The sequence below is a fragment of the Myxine glutinosa genome, chromosome 2, assembly GCF_964187855.1.
Source record: "Myxine glutinosa chromosome 2, kmMyxGlut1.1, whole genome shotgun sequence".
Taxonomy (NCBI): domain Eukaryota; kingdom Metazoa; phylum Chordata; class Myxini; order Myxiniformes; family Myxinidae; genus Myxine; species Myxine glutinosa.
In genome coordinates, this window is record NC_136262.1 from 116,112,489 (window position 1) to 116,129,352 (window position 16,864).

Consider the following 16,864-nt stretch of genomic DNA (forward strand, 5'->3'; position numbering starts at 1 on the left):
GGTGCTCTCTGGCCCACTGCAATCGGCGCTGGCGGTGTTGTCTGGTCAGACGTGGCTTTCTCAGGGGACGCCTGCCACAATAGCCTGCTTGAACCAGTCGTTGGTTGACTAGCCTTCTGGATACACACATTTGTCAGTTGCTGCCACTCAGCCTGAAGCCGATTAGCTGACTTGGTACGGCCATTGCGGACTAACCGGTGCAGCTGGCGATCATCCATCCTTGTGGTTCTGCGGGGACGTCCTGACCTCGGTATTGGAGTAGGGACACCCCTCTGAGCATTTCGTTTCAGGATCTTTGACACCTGACCTTGAGTGATGCCATACTGCCGAGCAATAGCACGCTTTCATGCCGGAATTTCGTAAAGCCACCACTAAATGACAAACAGCATTGCCGAGTTGACGGACCATCTCCAGGGGAAGCGGCAATAACTTTTGTAGACGTGCAGCAGTTGTTTTCCACTAATACAGAACGCAACAACCGTTATATACCCGATTGTGAAGCCAATCGTCAAATGTACCTGTCCGTACATTTTGTCACGCCACCTGTGATATAATCCTGTTATTGACTTCTTGCTGCAACAGACAATCAGTGACATGGTTCTTTTAACAAATAAATCACCAAAGCGTAAAAGAAACTCACCAGATTGATATACCGAGTTCAGAAAGTAAACCCAAGTCAAGAAAAAAAAAATATTCCATATTAAATGCCCAGTCTGTATTTATATATATATATATATATGTATATATATATATATATATATATATATATATATATATATATATATATATATATATATATACTAGCCGAAAGCACCCGGCGTGGCCCGGGTTCTTTTTGAATGAATTTACTACTATAATTCAGCTTTTACTCGTGGCCGTAGAAGATTGACTACTATAATTCAGCTCAGCTTTTAATTGCGAAATGGGCCCAGCCCGGCCGAGGCGGCCTCGACCGGCCTCGCCACCTAGCCTATAACCTTCCCGGAGCCCGTCCCGCCATTTTTTGTTTCAGAGGTTTCCTCCTATCTTTCACTGTTCAGGAGATTAGCGTGTGCAGACAAACAAACAAACAAACAAACAAAAACTTTCTTTTATATATACAGATATATCACAAATATACCTGTGGACGTATGAAATGGAACTTGGTCAGAAATGGGGTTATCTGACCCAATGATCCAAGCCACAACACAATAATCAGTATTGGCCTGGAGGTCATTCAGAGTTGTCGCTTCCGAGGTTTCTCTCTCTTTGCACTGCTCCATCTGGGCAAGAATCGCACAGTCAATGCATGGTAACTGGCATCGAAGGGTTGATGAGGAATGCAGGGCATGAAGAGTTCATAGGTAAGGAAATTGGAAAGCATTTGGTGAAAAAGTGGTTAAGGTGAAAAGGTCAACACTGGAATTTGCGGCCGGGCATCTACGGATGTTGTGGATCTGTTGTGCATGTCATGTCCTGAGATGGCTATCTGTCGTGTCTCACCTGAGTACAATTGTGTGACGCCTGGCACCATTTTAACATGTAATCAATTTTGCCAAAACTGGCATGAACCTGCGGAAGTGACAAGCTCACAGACATGGAGGTGCCCCAACCACCTAGAGTTATACGAGGAGGTCCAAAACGTCCTGCAAGGAAAGAGGCAACATGTGGTACGGTCATCGCCAAGGGATTTGCAGGCAATTTGATGAACACAAATAAGGAAATAATTGAGAATCTCTCCCTGCACGAGTTAGAATTTAGATCCATATGTTCCTGTTGCAAAAATTATTGGGACGATTTGTCCGATTTCGAAGTGAAGAAGCGGACATCTGCTCATCGGCAGAAATTGTGTTGTGACTTAGTTCCAAATAAAATGCATAGTATACGAGTTGTGCTCTTTTTGGTTAAGCTATTTCAGAATGCGTGTTCAGGAGAGGAAGGTTCACAAGTGCTCAGGAGGCTGGAATAATAATAAAGAAAAAGGCAACTTTTCTATCAGTGTACTATTGTTAAATACATTACATTTCGAGCGATTGGGATACTTTTTTTAATGTTATCTTTACCAAAGTGGTTAAAGAAACCACTAAAGCACATTGAATGATTTGTAAAAATATTTTGTGCACAATGTTGAGAATTCTGGAGGATCACATCGCAAGTCTCGGCCAATGAGTACTTAGAGATGTACTGTATGTAACCTCACATTGATTCAAATGAAGTAGATTTTGATAACCAGTGTCATATTTCACGTCGTACCATCGATGTAAGGTTTAAATGTGGTGCTGATCCAGTCTGAGAAGTGACCCATGGCCTCGGCTCTGACCCGGATGTGATAGAGTGAAAACATGGCGAAGGTATCATGAAAGGAACAGTTTGTAAATGATGTTCTCTCACATTGCGGCACCCATTCGTCCTTCTTGTATGTGCTGAAAAAGAAAATTAAACAAAGGGAGAGCTAAGAAAGAGTTGTGGTTCACAGACAGAACAGTGACAGAGATTTGGGTCAGTGGCTGGGGGATGACTCGATGGTTAGAATTTAGGGCAACTGTTAGATGATGGTGTGGTGAATATATGGCAGCTCGTTGGATGGGTGAAGGAGTGTTGGCTGGATGATGGCATGGTGGCATGGCTACGATGCAGTGACCAAGTGTCAGCGCGAGGCTGGGCGGCGGCGCGGTGGTTAGGCGCTGGGCGACGGCGCGGTGGCTGGGTGACGGCGCGGTGGCTGGGCGACGGCGCGGTGGTTAGGCGCTGGCGCTGGGCGATGGCACGGTGGTTAGGCGCTGGCGCTGGGCGACGGCATGGTGGCTGGGCGACGGCGCGGTGGCTGGGCGACGGCGCGGTGGCTGGGCGACGGCGCGGTGGCTGGGCGACGGCGCGGTGGCTGGGCGACGGCGCGGTGGCTGGGCGACGGCGCGGTGGGTGGGCGACGGCGCGGTGGCTGGGTGATGGCGCGGTGGATGGGCGACGGCGCGGTGGTTAGGCGCTGGCGCTGGGCGACGGCACGGTGGCTGGGCGATGGCGTGGTGGTTAGGCGCTGGCGCTGGGCGACGGCACTGTGGCTGGGCGACGGCATGGTGGCTGGGCGATGGCACGGTGGCTGGGCGATGGCGCGGTGGTTAGGCGCTGGTGCTGGGCGACGGCACGGTGGCTGGGCGACGGCACGGTGGCTGGGTGATGGCGCGGTGGTTAGGCGCTGGCGCTGGGCGACGGCACGGTGGCTGGGCGACGGCGTGGTGGCAAATTGACTGGGTGAAGACATAACAATTCGGGGCAGATTGGGATAAGATTACAAAAAAGGAAGGAATTATTTTATGAGGCAATTGTGGGGTATGTGTTTGGATTTAGGGAAGGGTGGATGATGGTGGGATCAAAATGAAGGTATTATATGAGACATTCCTCACGAATAATGGAGCAGAATTTATGAGAAGATTATAAAATAGTGCAAGGAGAGCTTTAGGGAGCAAGGAAGGAATTAAACTTAATAGGAGTGTTGAAGATGCTATAGAAAAATCTTCAAATTGATAGCAAGACAGTTGTACAACAGCCAATGGACATTAGAGTTTTAATGATCATGTTTACATCATTTTTCAGTGAAGAGATGGTATATATACATTATGGATGTAAAAATGGGAAGTACATTTTTCCCACCATCCCCCATATGTGATACATTTCCAATAGAAATGTTGACATACGAGCTGATGCATGTGAAACTAGAACGACACTCAGTAGAGCGAATACCTCCACCAGGCTGAACAGTTTATGGTTTCTATCCCACTGATAGGCCGGATCTGGATTTGGACCTGAAACAAAATCTAATCGGCTTGTTCTTGTCACCAAACCAACTCATCCACCAGTTTAGTCATAACTCGTCCATAACTTTTTTTAAATACGTCATATATTGCTTTTCACTCGATCTCTCAATGGTGAAGAATCACTTAAAAGAATCCAAACAACTGCTCAGATTTTGGAAATTGTCAATCAGGAGTTGGGAGCAGTCCAAGATGGTTTAAATGTATCTTATTCTGGAGGCATTTTGAAGCTTCCATATTATATTCTTACAGCAATTGAGGGTCATGGAAGAGCTGATGAGAGAGGGGTGAGAGTTTGATGATCAAAAATCAGGTTGAGATATCATCACAGACAACTATGCTGTTTGACAACTTTGTGGATACTGCACTACAAAACTCGTTAAAAGTATTGCCATATTGGGCCAGGATTTTTTACTGCCAATCCAACAAAATCCTTCAACCAGAGCACATAAAAGGGTTGATTGAACCTGCAAGTCCGAAAGGGTAGTCAGTGGTAGCACACTTGCCTTGTAGTTTGGGTTTGATTCTTGACCCGACCATAAACTGCACAAGCGGGCTGGTAGGGTGGCTTGGAGGTAGATACTCTCACCTCCAAGCCACTCAGCCTGGGTTTGAATCCCAGCGTTTCACAGGAATGGTGATCCATCATGTGTGTGCCGTCCCTCGGATGGACGTTAAACTGGGTGTCCCATCTGACAGTATGTGTTGTGGACGTTAAATATCTCATGATGTCCTTAACGAAGAGTCGGAGAGTGAACGCCAGCACCATTAACAAATTAGAAATTCCTTCTCTAACCTAAAGCGGGCACTGCATCCTGCCGTGTCCCCAGGAAAAGACCACATGCGGAGCTATATGCCGCTTCAACATTGCCAACTGAGTATGGATAAAAGGAGAACATGTAGCGTCTCCTGAACTTGAGATAAACTGTCCCAAGTAATTAATATTTCCAATCTCAAGGAGAGTTCACAGTTGGAATTACAATATCTTTAGAATTGGCTATCTCACCTCGCCCCGTCCCCTAAGCCCACATCCCTACTACCCCTCCCTACAAATAAGACCTGATGTCATCAGGCCAAAATGTGAGGATAGACGGACACCAGTTAGACACTTCTTTGGATATGTTGTAGAGTTAGCTCCAATGTAGAAATGCTTCAAAGTCGGTAACATAAAAACTGCTATCGTTGTCCTTCACAGAGAATTGCACCATAGAGTACACGGTCCAAAAGAGGGTACACCAAGTACGACTTTCTACCTGTTATTGCTCACCTGTCCATATTAAACATGCTACGGTACTTTGAAAAAATAAAAAGTAAGCCAATGTGTGCTGGTACCTTGGATTAGTTCCAAATTGTGGCCTAATGTATTGAAGTATTGTTCCAGCAGCAAACAGCATCACAGCAACGATGCAACCAGCACCCAGGTGCTGTGTACAAGAGATCATATAGTCTATCTACCTACCTTTTATATTCTACCCGGTATGACTGTCTCTCAGAGGATGTTGAATTATTGCTTTGAATGGTTGTGGAATTTTCAACACTGCCTTGCTGCCAGCGCAGGATATGATTGAGGTTTAACGAATCCATGAACAGCTTCCGTGGAGTGGGCACCGAACAGCCTGCAATCCAGATGGGAATAAACACTAATAAACACTAATACACAAATGATCACTGGACATTGTAAATACACAACGAAAGGGGACTCGGTAATCTTTAAAATCTTATATAATAGAGCAAATCTTATAATCTCATATAATAGAGCAAATCTTATAATCTTATATAATAGAGCAAATGTTATAATCTATATATATATATATATGAAACACAGTTTGTGTGTGTGTAATGTTACCGATAGACTCCTAAACGGAGAGGCTCACGTACTTGATATTTGGCACAGACATGGCTATTGAGCCTGGGAAGAACATGGCCAACCTAAAAAGAAATTATTTCATAATATTTTTTTACCATATTTTTACCTCAGCGCATTTCAGCGAGGAATATTATGCACGGAATCTGACCGGTGGCAGAGCAGCGCGCTGATTCGCTCAGAGCGATCACGTGATGTTCCTTGCCGCCATTAACTCAGTTACGCGTTCGCACGTATTTCAGAACGAAAAGCGATTGCGTTTTTTCACATTTCAGCGAGGAACATTGCCATTCACACCACATCGGTTTTTTTTTCTTTCATCTTTACGAGATCCATATTTTTTATTAATATTTACCTCAGCGCATTTCAGCGAGGAATATTATACACGGAATCTGATCAGGTGGCAGAGCAGTGTGCTGATTCGCTCAGAGCAATCACGTGATGCTCCTTGCCGCCATAAACTCACAGTTACGCGTTCGCACGTAATTCACACGTTCAAAACAAACGAGATCCGCGAAGCTAGTTGGTCGAGTCGTGCTAACCAAGATGGCGACACGGCGGCTTCACTTTTCACGGAGTATGAGCGTTCTATATATTTTCAATTCAGTGCGCCCGACTCGCTCACGTACTTGATTTGTGGCATAGACATGACCATTGGGCCTTCACGGTGTAATTTGTGCGAGGCTTTTGTCCGAGTGAGCTTGAGTCGAGAGGGCGAATGTACGGGTTGGGAATGTACGGGTCTCCCTTCCCCCGCCCGGCAACGCTGGTACTGGAGGGCGTCACAGGATCGGTGAGTCTCCAAAATCCGCTTCATGCTGTTGCGAAGATGCAGGACGATGTCGCGATTGTTGTGCTGCTCTCCGACCATGAGAACTGCAACGTCATTGTTGACTGGCCCTCCCCTTCCCTCCACCTACCCCCTCCCCCCTCCGTCCTCCCTTCCCCCTCCACCCTACCCCCTCCCCTTCTCCCCCTCCCCTCCCCTTTTCCCCCGCCCCTCCCCTTTTCCCCCTCCCTTTTCCCCCTTCCCCCTACTCCATCCAAAGTATATGCTGATGTTTGTTTGTATGATTGTTTATTTGTGACCAAAACGTCTTCTTCTTCTTAAAAACTCACGGTCTTCAAGCAGCCATCAAATCATCAGGACTGGTCTCCCATCTTTATAATCTTATATAATAGAGCAAATCTTATAATCTTATAAAATAGAGCAAATCTTATAATCTTATATAATAGAACAAATCTTATAATCTTATATAATAGAGCAAATCTTATAATCTTATAAAATAGAGCAAATCTTATCTATATATATAAAACACAGTTTGTGTGTGTGTAATGTTACCGATAGACTCCTAAACGGAGAGGCTTACGTGCTTGATATTTGGCATAGACATGCCCATTGAGCCTGGGACGAACATGGCCGAACTCAAAATATTTGACGATCCATATTTTTTATTCATATTAACCTCAGCGCATTTCAGCGAAGTACCCGCTTATCTCAGCCGGTTCCAGAGCAGCTCGCTGATTCGCTCAGAGCGATCACGTGATGTTCCATCCCGTCACACGTCACACGTTTTTTCACCTTTTATGCGATCGTGTTTTGTATCGATTTTGTGCGATATGAATTAAATGTCTTTGAAACAGCTGTGAAACGTCTTTCCACAACCCTTCCGTAACCGATTGGAGCAGTTTATTACCGCACAAAACGAGATCCACGAAGCGAGTTGGTTGAGTCGTGCTGACCAAGATGGCGACACGGTGGCTTCACTTTTCACGGAGTATGAGCGTTCTATATATTTTCAATTCAGTGCGCCCGTGATTTGTGGCATAGACATTTCAATACAGTGCGCCCGTGATTTGTGGCATAGACATGACCATTGGGCCGTCACGGTGTAATTGTGCGAGCGTGTTGTCCGAGTGAGCTTGAGTCGAGAGGGCGAATGTACGGGTTGGGAATGTAGGGTCTCCCTTCCCCCCCCGGCAACGCCGGTACTGGAGGACGTCACAAGATGCGTGAGTCCCAAAATCCGCTTCGTGCTGTTGCGATAGATGCAGGACTATGTGCCGATTGTTGTGCTGCTCTCCGACCATGAGAACTGCAACGTCATTGTTGACTGGCCATCCCCTTCCCTCCCCCTTCCCCCTCCCCCCCTTCCTTCCCCCTCCACCCTCCACCCTAACCCCTCCCCTTCTCCCCTCCCCTTCTCCCCCCTCCCCTGCCCCTCCATTTTCCCCCTCCCCCCCCTGTGTCCCCCCTCCCCTCCCTTTCCCCCTCCCCCTCCCCCGTCCCGTTGTCCCCCTCCCCCCGCCCCCTCCCTTGTTCCCCCTCCCCCCTCCCCTCCCTTTTCCCCCTCCCCTCCCTGTTCCCCCTCCCCCCTCCCCTTGTCCCCTCCCGTTCCCCCTCCCCCTTCACTTCCCCCCCTTTCCCCCTCCCCCTCACTCCCCCTCCACCTACCCCCTCCACCCTACCCCCTCACCCTTCTCCCCTCCCTCCCTACCCCCTCCTCTTCTTCCCCCTCCCCTACCCCACCCTCTCCCCTGCCCCCACCTCCTCCCGTCTCCCTCCACCCCTCCCCTCCCTCCATCCCTCTCCCTCCCCATCCCCCCCTCTTCCCTCCCCCCTCCCCTCCGCCCTCCGCACCCTCCCCATCCCCCCCCTCTTCTCCCCCCCCCTCCCACTCTTCTCCCCTCCCCCCTGTTCCCCTCCCCTCCCCTCCCCCCCCCCGTTCCCCTCCCCCGCCCGGCAATGCCGGGTACTTCTGCTAGTAATCTTATAAAATAGAGCAAATCTTATAATCTCATATATAATAGAGCAAATCTTATATATCTTATAAAATAGAGCAAATCTTATAATCTTATATAATAGAGCAAATCTTATAATCTTATATAATAGAGCAAATCTTATAATCTTATATAATAGAGCAAATCTTATAATCTTATATAATAGAGCAAATCTTATAATCTTATATTAATAGAGCAAATCTTATAATCTTATATAATAGAGCAAATCTTATAATCTTATAAAATAGAGCAAATCTTATAATCTTATATAATAGAGCAAATCTTATATATCTTATAAAATAGAGCAAATCTTATAATCTTATATAATAGAGCAAATCTTATAATCTTATATAATAGAGCAAATCTTATAATATATAATAGAGCAAATCTTATATTCTTATATAATAGAGCAAATCTTATAATCTTATCTATAATTCCAGCAATCTCTGTGTGTCTGTGTGTCTGTGTGTCTGTGTGTCTGTGTGTCTGTGTGTCTGTGTGTCTGTGTGTTTGTCTGTGACCGCTGTTTCTCGACAACCACGGGTCCGATATACTTGAAACTTGCCAGGTATATTGCTGGGGACCCGAGGATGTGCCTTTTCAAGGTTTGTAATTAATCGGACAAGTACCTACCGAGCTATGTCCAAAAAACGCTTCAACCAATCAGAGAGCAGCGAGCTATCACGTGTGCCGAACCGTTAATGCAATGCAAGCGTTAATGCGTTAATGCAAGGCTTTTCTTTTTTTCCCTCTTCTCTTTCTACTTTTCCTTGCGATTAAATTGCAAACAGCCAAAATACGTTGGCGCTAATTGAATAATTGGCCATTAACACTAAAATAATCGTAACTGCGATATGCCAACTTCCGGACAGTGCAGCCTTCCATGTTGTTGTTGTTTGCAGCAGCTGTTTGCAGCAAGGCAAGGCTTTTCTTTTTTTCCCTCTTCTCTTTCTACTTTGCCTTGCGATTAAATTGCAAACAGCCAAAATACGTTGGCGCTAATTGAATAATTGGGCATTATGTTTTACAACTAATAAAAACGAATTTGCGATTCATTCGCTTTCCTGCGCGTTTGTGTACGCGATGGCGATTTCTTTACCAAACTCCGGAAGCCGTTCGCTTTGGACCGAACCATTGCATGTAAATAGAGGGGGGGGATTGTCACCACTCGCAAGCCGTTCGCTTTGGACCAAACCATTTCATGTAAATAGGGGGGGGGATATAATTTTAGATATATATATAGTACGGGCATGCCCTAGTCTTGTAAAAATAGAGCAAATCTTATAATCTTATATAATAGAGCAAATCTTATAATCTTATATAATAGAGCAAATCTTATAATCTTATATAATAGAGCAAATCTTATAATCTTATAAAATAGAGCAAATCTTATAATCTTATATAATAGAGCAAATCTTATAATCTTATATAATAGAGCAAATCTTATAATCTTATATAATAGAGCAAATCTTATAATCTTATATAATAGAGCAAATCTTATAATCTTATATAATAGAGCAAATCTTATAATCTTATATAATAGAGCAAATCTTATAATCTTATATAATCGAGCAAATCTTATAATCTTATAAAATAGAGCAAATCTTATAATCTATCTATAATTCCAGTAATCTCTGTATGTCTGTGTGTATGTCTGTGTGTCTGTGACCGCTGTTTCTCGACAACCACGGGGTCCGATATACTTTAAACTTGCCAGGTATATTGCTGGGGACCTGAGGATGTGCCTTTTCAAGGTTTCATATTAATCGGAGAAGTAGTTACCGAGCTATGTCCAAAAAACGATTCAACCAATCAGAGAGCAGCGAGCTATCACGTGTGCCGAATGTGCCGAACAGACTCTGCCTCGGACGGCACATTTGAGAGCGTATTCATTTATTTCACGTTGGCAAACTATGTTGGCGTTAAACTATGTTTTAAAACTAATTAAAACTAATTTGCGATTCATCGTAACTGCGATATGCGACCTTCCGGACAGTCAAATGAGGACGTCACTTCCGGACTTACGGATAGTCATAGTGACGACGTACTGATGCTGAACGTGGCGAGCAGACGCTGTAAGGTACGATCGATTGTAGTACACGTTTATAATAACTCTGCCGATACAGGCCCGATTAACTGCAGCGCCATCCGAGCTGCGGCGTCGGGACGATACATTCATTGTACGGTCACATCACGCACTTACGGGCACGCCCATGGGCCCATGGGCACGCCCAGACATTTTTTTTTTTTTTTTGGGCAAGGAACGGGCACCCACGTACGGGCACGTCCTAGTCTTATATCTATCTATAATTCCAGTAATCTCTGTCTGTCTGTCTGTTTGTCTGTGACCGCTGTTTCTCGACAACCACGGGTCCGATATACTTTTAACTTGCCAGGTATATTGCTGGGGACCCGAGGATGTGCCTTTTCAAGGTTTCATATTAATCGGACAATTACTTACCGAGCTATGTCCAAAAAACGATTCAACCAATCAGAGAGCAGCGAACGATCGCGTGTGCCGAACGTGGCGGGCACACTCTGCCTCGGATGGCACATTTGAGAGCGTATTCATTTATTTCACGTTTGCAAACTATGTTGGCGTTAAACTATGTTTTACAACTAATAAAAACGAATTTGCGATTCATTCGCTTTCCTGCGCGTTTGTGTACGCGATGGCGATTTCTTTACCAAACTCCGGAAGCCGTTCGCTTTGGACCGAACCATTGCATGTAAATAGAGGGGGGGGATTGTCACCACTCGCAAGCCGTTCGCTTTGGACCAAACCATTTCATGTAAATAGAGGGGGGGGATATAATTTTAGATATAGATATAGTACGGGCATGCCCTAGTAATAGAGCAAATCTTATAATCTTATATAATAGAGCAAATCTTATAATTTTATATAATAGAGCAAATCTTATAATCTTATATAATAGAGCAAATCTTATAATCTTATATAATAGAGCAAATCTTATATTCTTATATAATAGAGCAAATCTTATAATCTTATATAATAGAGCAAATCTTATAATCTTATAAAATAGAGCAAATCTTATAATCTTATAAAATAGAGCAAAAGTATATGCTGATGTTTGTTTGTATGATTGTTTATTTGTGACCAAAACGTCTTCTTCTTCTTAAAAACTCACGGTCTTCAAGCAGCCATCAATCATCAGGACTGGACTCACATCTCTACCACCTCTGACATCAACTCATCCTGGGAATTCTTCCAAAGTAAATTGGTCTCTCTCATGCACAGATTTATCCCATCTCGTCTTCAGTTGTCATACCCTTCCTCCCGTCCATGGTACACGGAATCTTATGGTGAGGCTGTTGCCCAGAAACAACTTGCCTTCGTCTCCTGGAAAGCAAATCCAACGGAAGGAAATCTCATTTCCTTTCACAAAGCCCGAAACAAGTGTGTGTCCACCCTCAGGAGAGCCGGGAAACAATATCTCTCCGTTCTCAAGACCGAACTCTCTTATCTGTCTCCCTCTTCCAAATCCTGGTGGCATCTGGTCAAATCTGTTTCTGGTGTTTGTTCCCCCTCCATCCCCTCCCTTACCTCAAATGGTGACACAGCTGACTCCGCAAGTGAAAAAGCTGAATGCCTCAACTCTGTGTTTGCCTCTAAATCTTGTGTCCCAAACCCATCCCTCTCTGTACCCACCGTACCCAGTCGTACCCAGCTGCTTCTGGACTCCGTGTCCTTTCCTCCTGACAAGGTGGAAAAGTTTCTGTCAACCCTCGACTCTGATTCTGCAACTGGACCTGACGGCATCAGCCCACGGGTCCTAAAACCCTGTTCTTCCGCTCTTTCACTCCCTCTCTCTGTTCTCTTCACCCTCTCTTTTGCTCAAGGTCAACTGCCATCTGCTTGGAAATCAGCCAACATCACCGCTTTACACAAAAAAGGTGCAAAAACAGATCCCAGCAACTACAGACCAATCAGCCTTCTCCCAATTATCAGCAAAGTCATGGAATCCATCATTGCTTCGGATATGAAATCTTTCCTCTTCTCCAATGGCTTGATCTCTGATCATCAATTTGGTTTTAGACCAGGTCACTCTACTCTGGACATGCTGCTTCTGCTGTCTCAACAATGGATGGAGGTCCTCAATGCCAAACAGGAAATTAGAGCCGTCTCCCTCGACATATCACGTGCCTTCGATACGGTCTGGCACCCCGCTCTGCTCACCAAACTCTCCTCCTTTGGTATCCATGGAAATCTCCACGCATGGCTGGCGGACTTCCTTTCTAGTCGTAGTCAACATGTGGCCCTGAATGGGTTTCTCTCATCTCCTCTTCCTGTTCAGGCTGGAGTTCCCCAAGGCAGTGTTCTGGGCCCTGTGCTTTTTCTGGTCTTCATCAATGATCTCTCTGACTCTCTTGAAAATCCTCTCTTTTTCTTTGCTGATGACTCTACTCTCTGTCGCTCCATTCCTCATCCCTCAGATCGGCAGTCTGCAGCCTCCTCACTCTATGCAGACCTGGACAAAATCACAGACTGGGCAAACAAGTGGAACATGTCTTTCAATCCTGACAATTTCACACTCTTACGATGTGTCTCCGAAAAGACTGACTGGACAACCCTCCCATCTACTTTCTGAATAATCCTCTCCAAGAAGTTCTGTCACTCAAGCTTTTGGGTCTCGCTATCTGCCATGATCTTTCCTGGGAAAACCACATTTCCAAGCTGGCCTCCAAAGCCAGTCGCCGACTGGGCATCCTCCATCGTGCGAAGTCCTTCCTTGGCACACCTGAGCTCCTCACCACATACAAGGCTTTCATCTGCAGCTCAATGGAGTACTGCTCTCCCTCTCTGGGCTGGTGCTCCTGCCTCACACCTAGCTCGTCTTCACGCTGTTGAAACCAAAGCGTTCAGAATCATTGGAATCTCCCGCGACGACGCTATCTCCGAGGGCCTTTCACTTACTCACCACAGGCAGGTTGGTGGTCTTTCCGTCTTCTACCGACTCCTCTCCTGCCTAGCCCCCCCAGCCCTGTCTGTGCTCTGTCCCCCAAATATTCCTACAGGTCACACAAGATCTGCCTGCAACCCTCTTATGGTTAAACTGCCAAAATCAAGACTCTCTGCTCACCTTCACTCCTCCATTCCTCTTTTCTCCCGCCTCTGGAACAAACTCCCTCACTCTCTTCAATCCCACTCCTCCCTCCAGGTCTTTAAAACAGCTGTTCATCACCATCTCTTATCTTCCCCAATCCAAAACCTTGATCTTTTCTACCCCCGCTAATTTCACCCCAAATCCACTTTTTTGAAATACCAACTGCTTTCCTGGAAGTCCTTGGTGTCCTTGCGTTTTATACCTATCCTGCCTCCCCCCAAGCCCTCTCCCTCCCACACATCTCCCGATGTCCCTGCTCTCAAATGTTGTGTTTGTGTGCTTCCTCCCCTTCTCTCCCCATCTTGTCTGCCGCTCCCCTTTTTATATACTTTGTTTGCTTGTTTGTTTGATTTGTTTGTTTGTTTGATAAATGTTAGCTCTTTCACGAGCCTCGATTCTGTATACAAAAAAATAAAAAATAAAAAAATAAAAAAATAAAATTAACTCTCAAACCACAGTCCTTAATTACGTACTGTTGAAATATACCTTTTGACCCTTCAGACTGCTGAGACCCCTCAGACCTTTGACAACCCTTTAAGTCCCCCAAGACCCTTAGGACCACCAAGACCTCTGAAGACCCAAACTACCCTTAAAGACTGCAAAGACCCAAATACCACGAAGACCCATAATACCCTTAAAGACCCAAAATACCCCTAAAACCCAAAACACAGCTTGGGCCCTTCACCATTGAGAGCTTTAAACAACTTGGACCTTTTTACATGACAAATAAACAATATCACCAGTATTACAGATTGAATATTGTACACCGCACCTTTCCTATGCCATCTCCAGGTGCTGCACAACATCATTGCCGGGCACCGAAGGGGGCCCGGCAATGACGCACGCTGAAAGGGAGTACTCAGTTTTCACTCTGGTTGTTTGTTACCCTCGCCTGAGGAGAGTGTATTGCATTTGAGTGTTTGTTTGCCTGTTTGTCTGTCTGTCTGTTTGTCCGCACAGAATAAATATGATTTTCTCTGCAACCGTTGGTCCGATTGACAGGAAATTTTCACCATCGGTGCAACTCCACCTGTAGAATTTTTAAAATGATAATTATGATGTCATAGGTTTGGCCGCCATCTTGAAAAAAACGAAAAACTTTGCACTTCTAAATCTCCACAAGCACCGAATAGAAAAAATTCAGACATGGCTCATTGTAAAGAACTCTCCATGGGGAATAAAATATGTTAATGATGATGTCATAGGTGCCTCCATTATGACGTCATAATTCGACAAGTACAAAACTTCATCCATTCAAGATGAAATTTATTGAGCGCCATGTTGGCATAAAGTGGTGGAGAAAAAAAAAATGATGACGTCATCGGTCACGTAGTTCGGCCGCCACCTTGGAAAAACCGAAAAACGTTGCACCTCTATATCTCAGAAAGGGCTGAACAGAAAAAATTGAGACATGGCTCATTGTGAAGAACTCTCCATGGGGAATAAAATATGTTAATGATGATGCCATAGGTTCCTCCAGTATGACGTCATAATTTGACAAGTATAAAACTTCATCCGATCAAGATTAAATTTATTGAGCATAATCTAGGAATAAAGTAGTTTAGGGGAAAAAAATGATGTCATCGGTCACATGGTTCGGCCGCCATATTTGTTTTAACACAAAAGCCTTTTAAAACCACTGAAAATACATCCTGGCGAGGGTTTGCAATCTCTGATTGCTCTTTTTCTTGTTTGTTTACTTGTTTGTTTGTTGTACACCGCTCCTTTCCTATGTCATCTCCAGGCGCTGCATAACGTCATCGCCGGGCACTGAAGGGGGCTCGGCAATGACGCACGCTGAAAGGGAGTACTCAGTTTTCACTCTGGTTGTTTGTTTTCTTGTTTTCTTGCTTTCTTGTTTGTTACTTGCCAGAAAAATTCTGGAAATTCCGGAAAATGTTGGTAAGTAATTTTTCATTAATGACTTATTTAATTAAATTTCTAAAAGATACATCTTCGGATGAGGCACTAATGGTTTAGTTATGCTATTAGCCAATTGAGGAAGAAAATATTTTATGACAATCTTTTATTGATTTTAATTGTGCAATTAATCAATCAATTATTGTGCACCTCTCCCTCCCAATTCAGTCTCCATGAGCTGCGGGGCGGTATGACAAAGATATTTATTTATTTGGCATGGGGGCGGTGTACTTTGAATGTATCTGTACTTGTTAACCTCATTATTACTACTCACGTAGGTCCGAATCACGTGTTCCTTGGCGGTAACTGAGGGTCCGAATCACCTGTTCCTTGGAACCGCCCGTTACAATTACAGGTGATCTTGCTCACATCCTTGGGTAACCTTCAGTGAGGAGGTTTAAATGTTGATATAAAGTTATAATTAACACAAAACTAAAGCTTGTAGGATAGACAAAGGTAAGTACAGTACCTATTTTGTGAGCTGTGGATATGTCAGTCACGAAATGGAACCTTTTGGGTTGATATGGACTTTCTGCCCAAGGAAATGTCCAAGTACGGCCGGTTTGTCCATCGCGATCGACGTACATTAAATTGACATTTTGTACGACTGTTCACAACATGAGACACATCGTTACGCTCATGGTAATAGCCGCGTACGGGTACCGTTGTATACACCTGCACTCACCTGCGGGGGTCATTAGAGCCAGGACAAACCACAGAGCAGACACCATGACCACCATGAGTAGGTCCGCGTCCGCACTGAGTAGGTCCGCGTCCGCGCTGAGATCCGCGTCCGCGCTGAGATCCGCGTCCGCGCTGAGATCCGCGTCCGCCCTGAGAAAATCCGCGTCCGCGCTGAGATCCGCGTCCGCCCTGCGAAAATCCGCGTCTGCCCTGAAAAGATCCGCGTCCGTCCAAAGATCCGCGTCCGTCCAAAGATCCGCGTCCGTCCAAAGATCCGCGTCTGTCAGAGATCTGCGTCCGTCCAGAGATCCGCGTCCGCACTGAGTAGGTCCGCGTCCGCGCTGAGAGCCGCGTCCGCCCTGCTCGACGAAAGTCGACACTTGTCCTCTTCTCGGAAACGGTTCCTGTTTCGTAGAAAAAACTTTCCCAGAACACAAGCGACTTTCCGAATACGCAACCTGCTCTTCTTCATTCGTTAATCCTTCGTTATTCATTCAAAATAAGGAAATGGCACACTTTTTAATAAATGCACACAATTCTACCCTCACCAAGCCGTACAATAATCACGCCCTATTAACTCGGTACAGTTTTCCCTTTAACGTTAGGCCGTATTTTTAATACGTACGCACGGGGGAGGGAACCATATTTATGTTGAAAAACTGAAAAACAAAGTGAGGAATGTTGATTCGGAAAAGGAAGGA

At 45.2% G+C, this 16,864-nt stretch overlaps 1 protein-coding gene across 3 annotated transcripts in view; it reads right to left on the reverse strand.

Annotated features, from left to right (window-relative positions):
- The window catches only part of LOC137421366 (interleukin-10 receptor subunit beta), a 37,310-nt gene that overhangs the window by 19,979 nt on the left and 467 nt on the right, over positions 1-16,864 (reverse strand). The window contains exons 1-5 of one of the 3 annotated variants that reach the window (XM_068107357.2): positions 16,165-16,650; positions 5,248-5,404; positions 2,233-2,402; positions 1,483-1,625; positions 1,121-1,262 (exon numbers count right to left, since the gene is read on the reverse strand). In XM_068107357.2, coding sequence (XP_067963458.2) covers positions 1,121-1,262; positions 1,483-1,625; positions 2,233-2,402; positions 5,248-5,404; positions 16,165-16,219 — 667 coding nt within the window. In that variant the 5' untranslated portion in view covers positions 16,220-16,650. Of the gene's footprint in view, positions 1-1,120; positions 1,263-1,482; positions 1,626-2,232; positions 2,403-5,247; positions 5,405-15,753; positions 15,857-16,164; positions 16,651-16,864 lie in introns of those variants that run through there. The other 2 variants (XM_078771484.1, XM_068107358.2) reach the window with 2 other exon arrangements.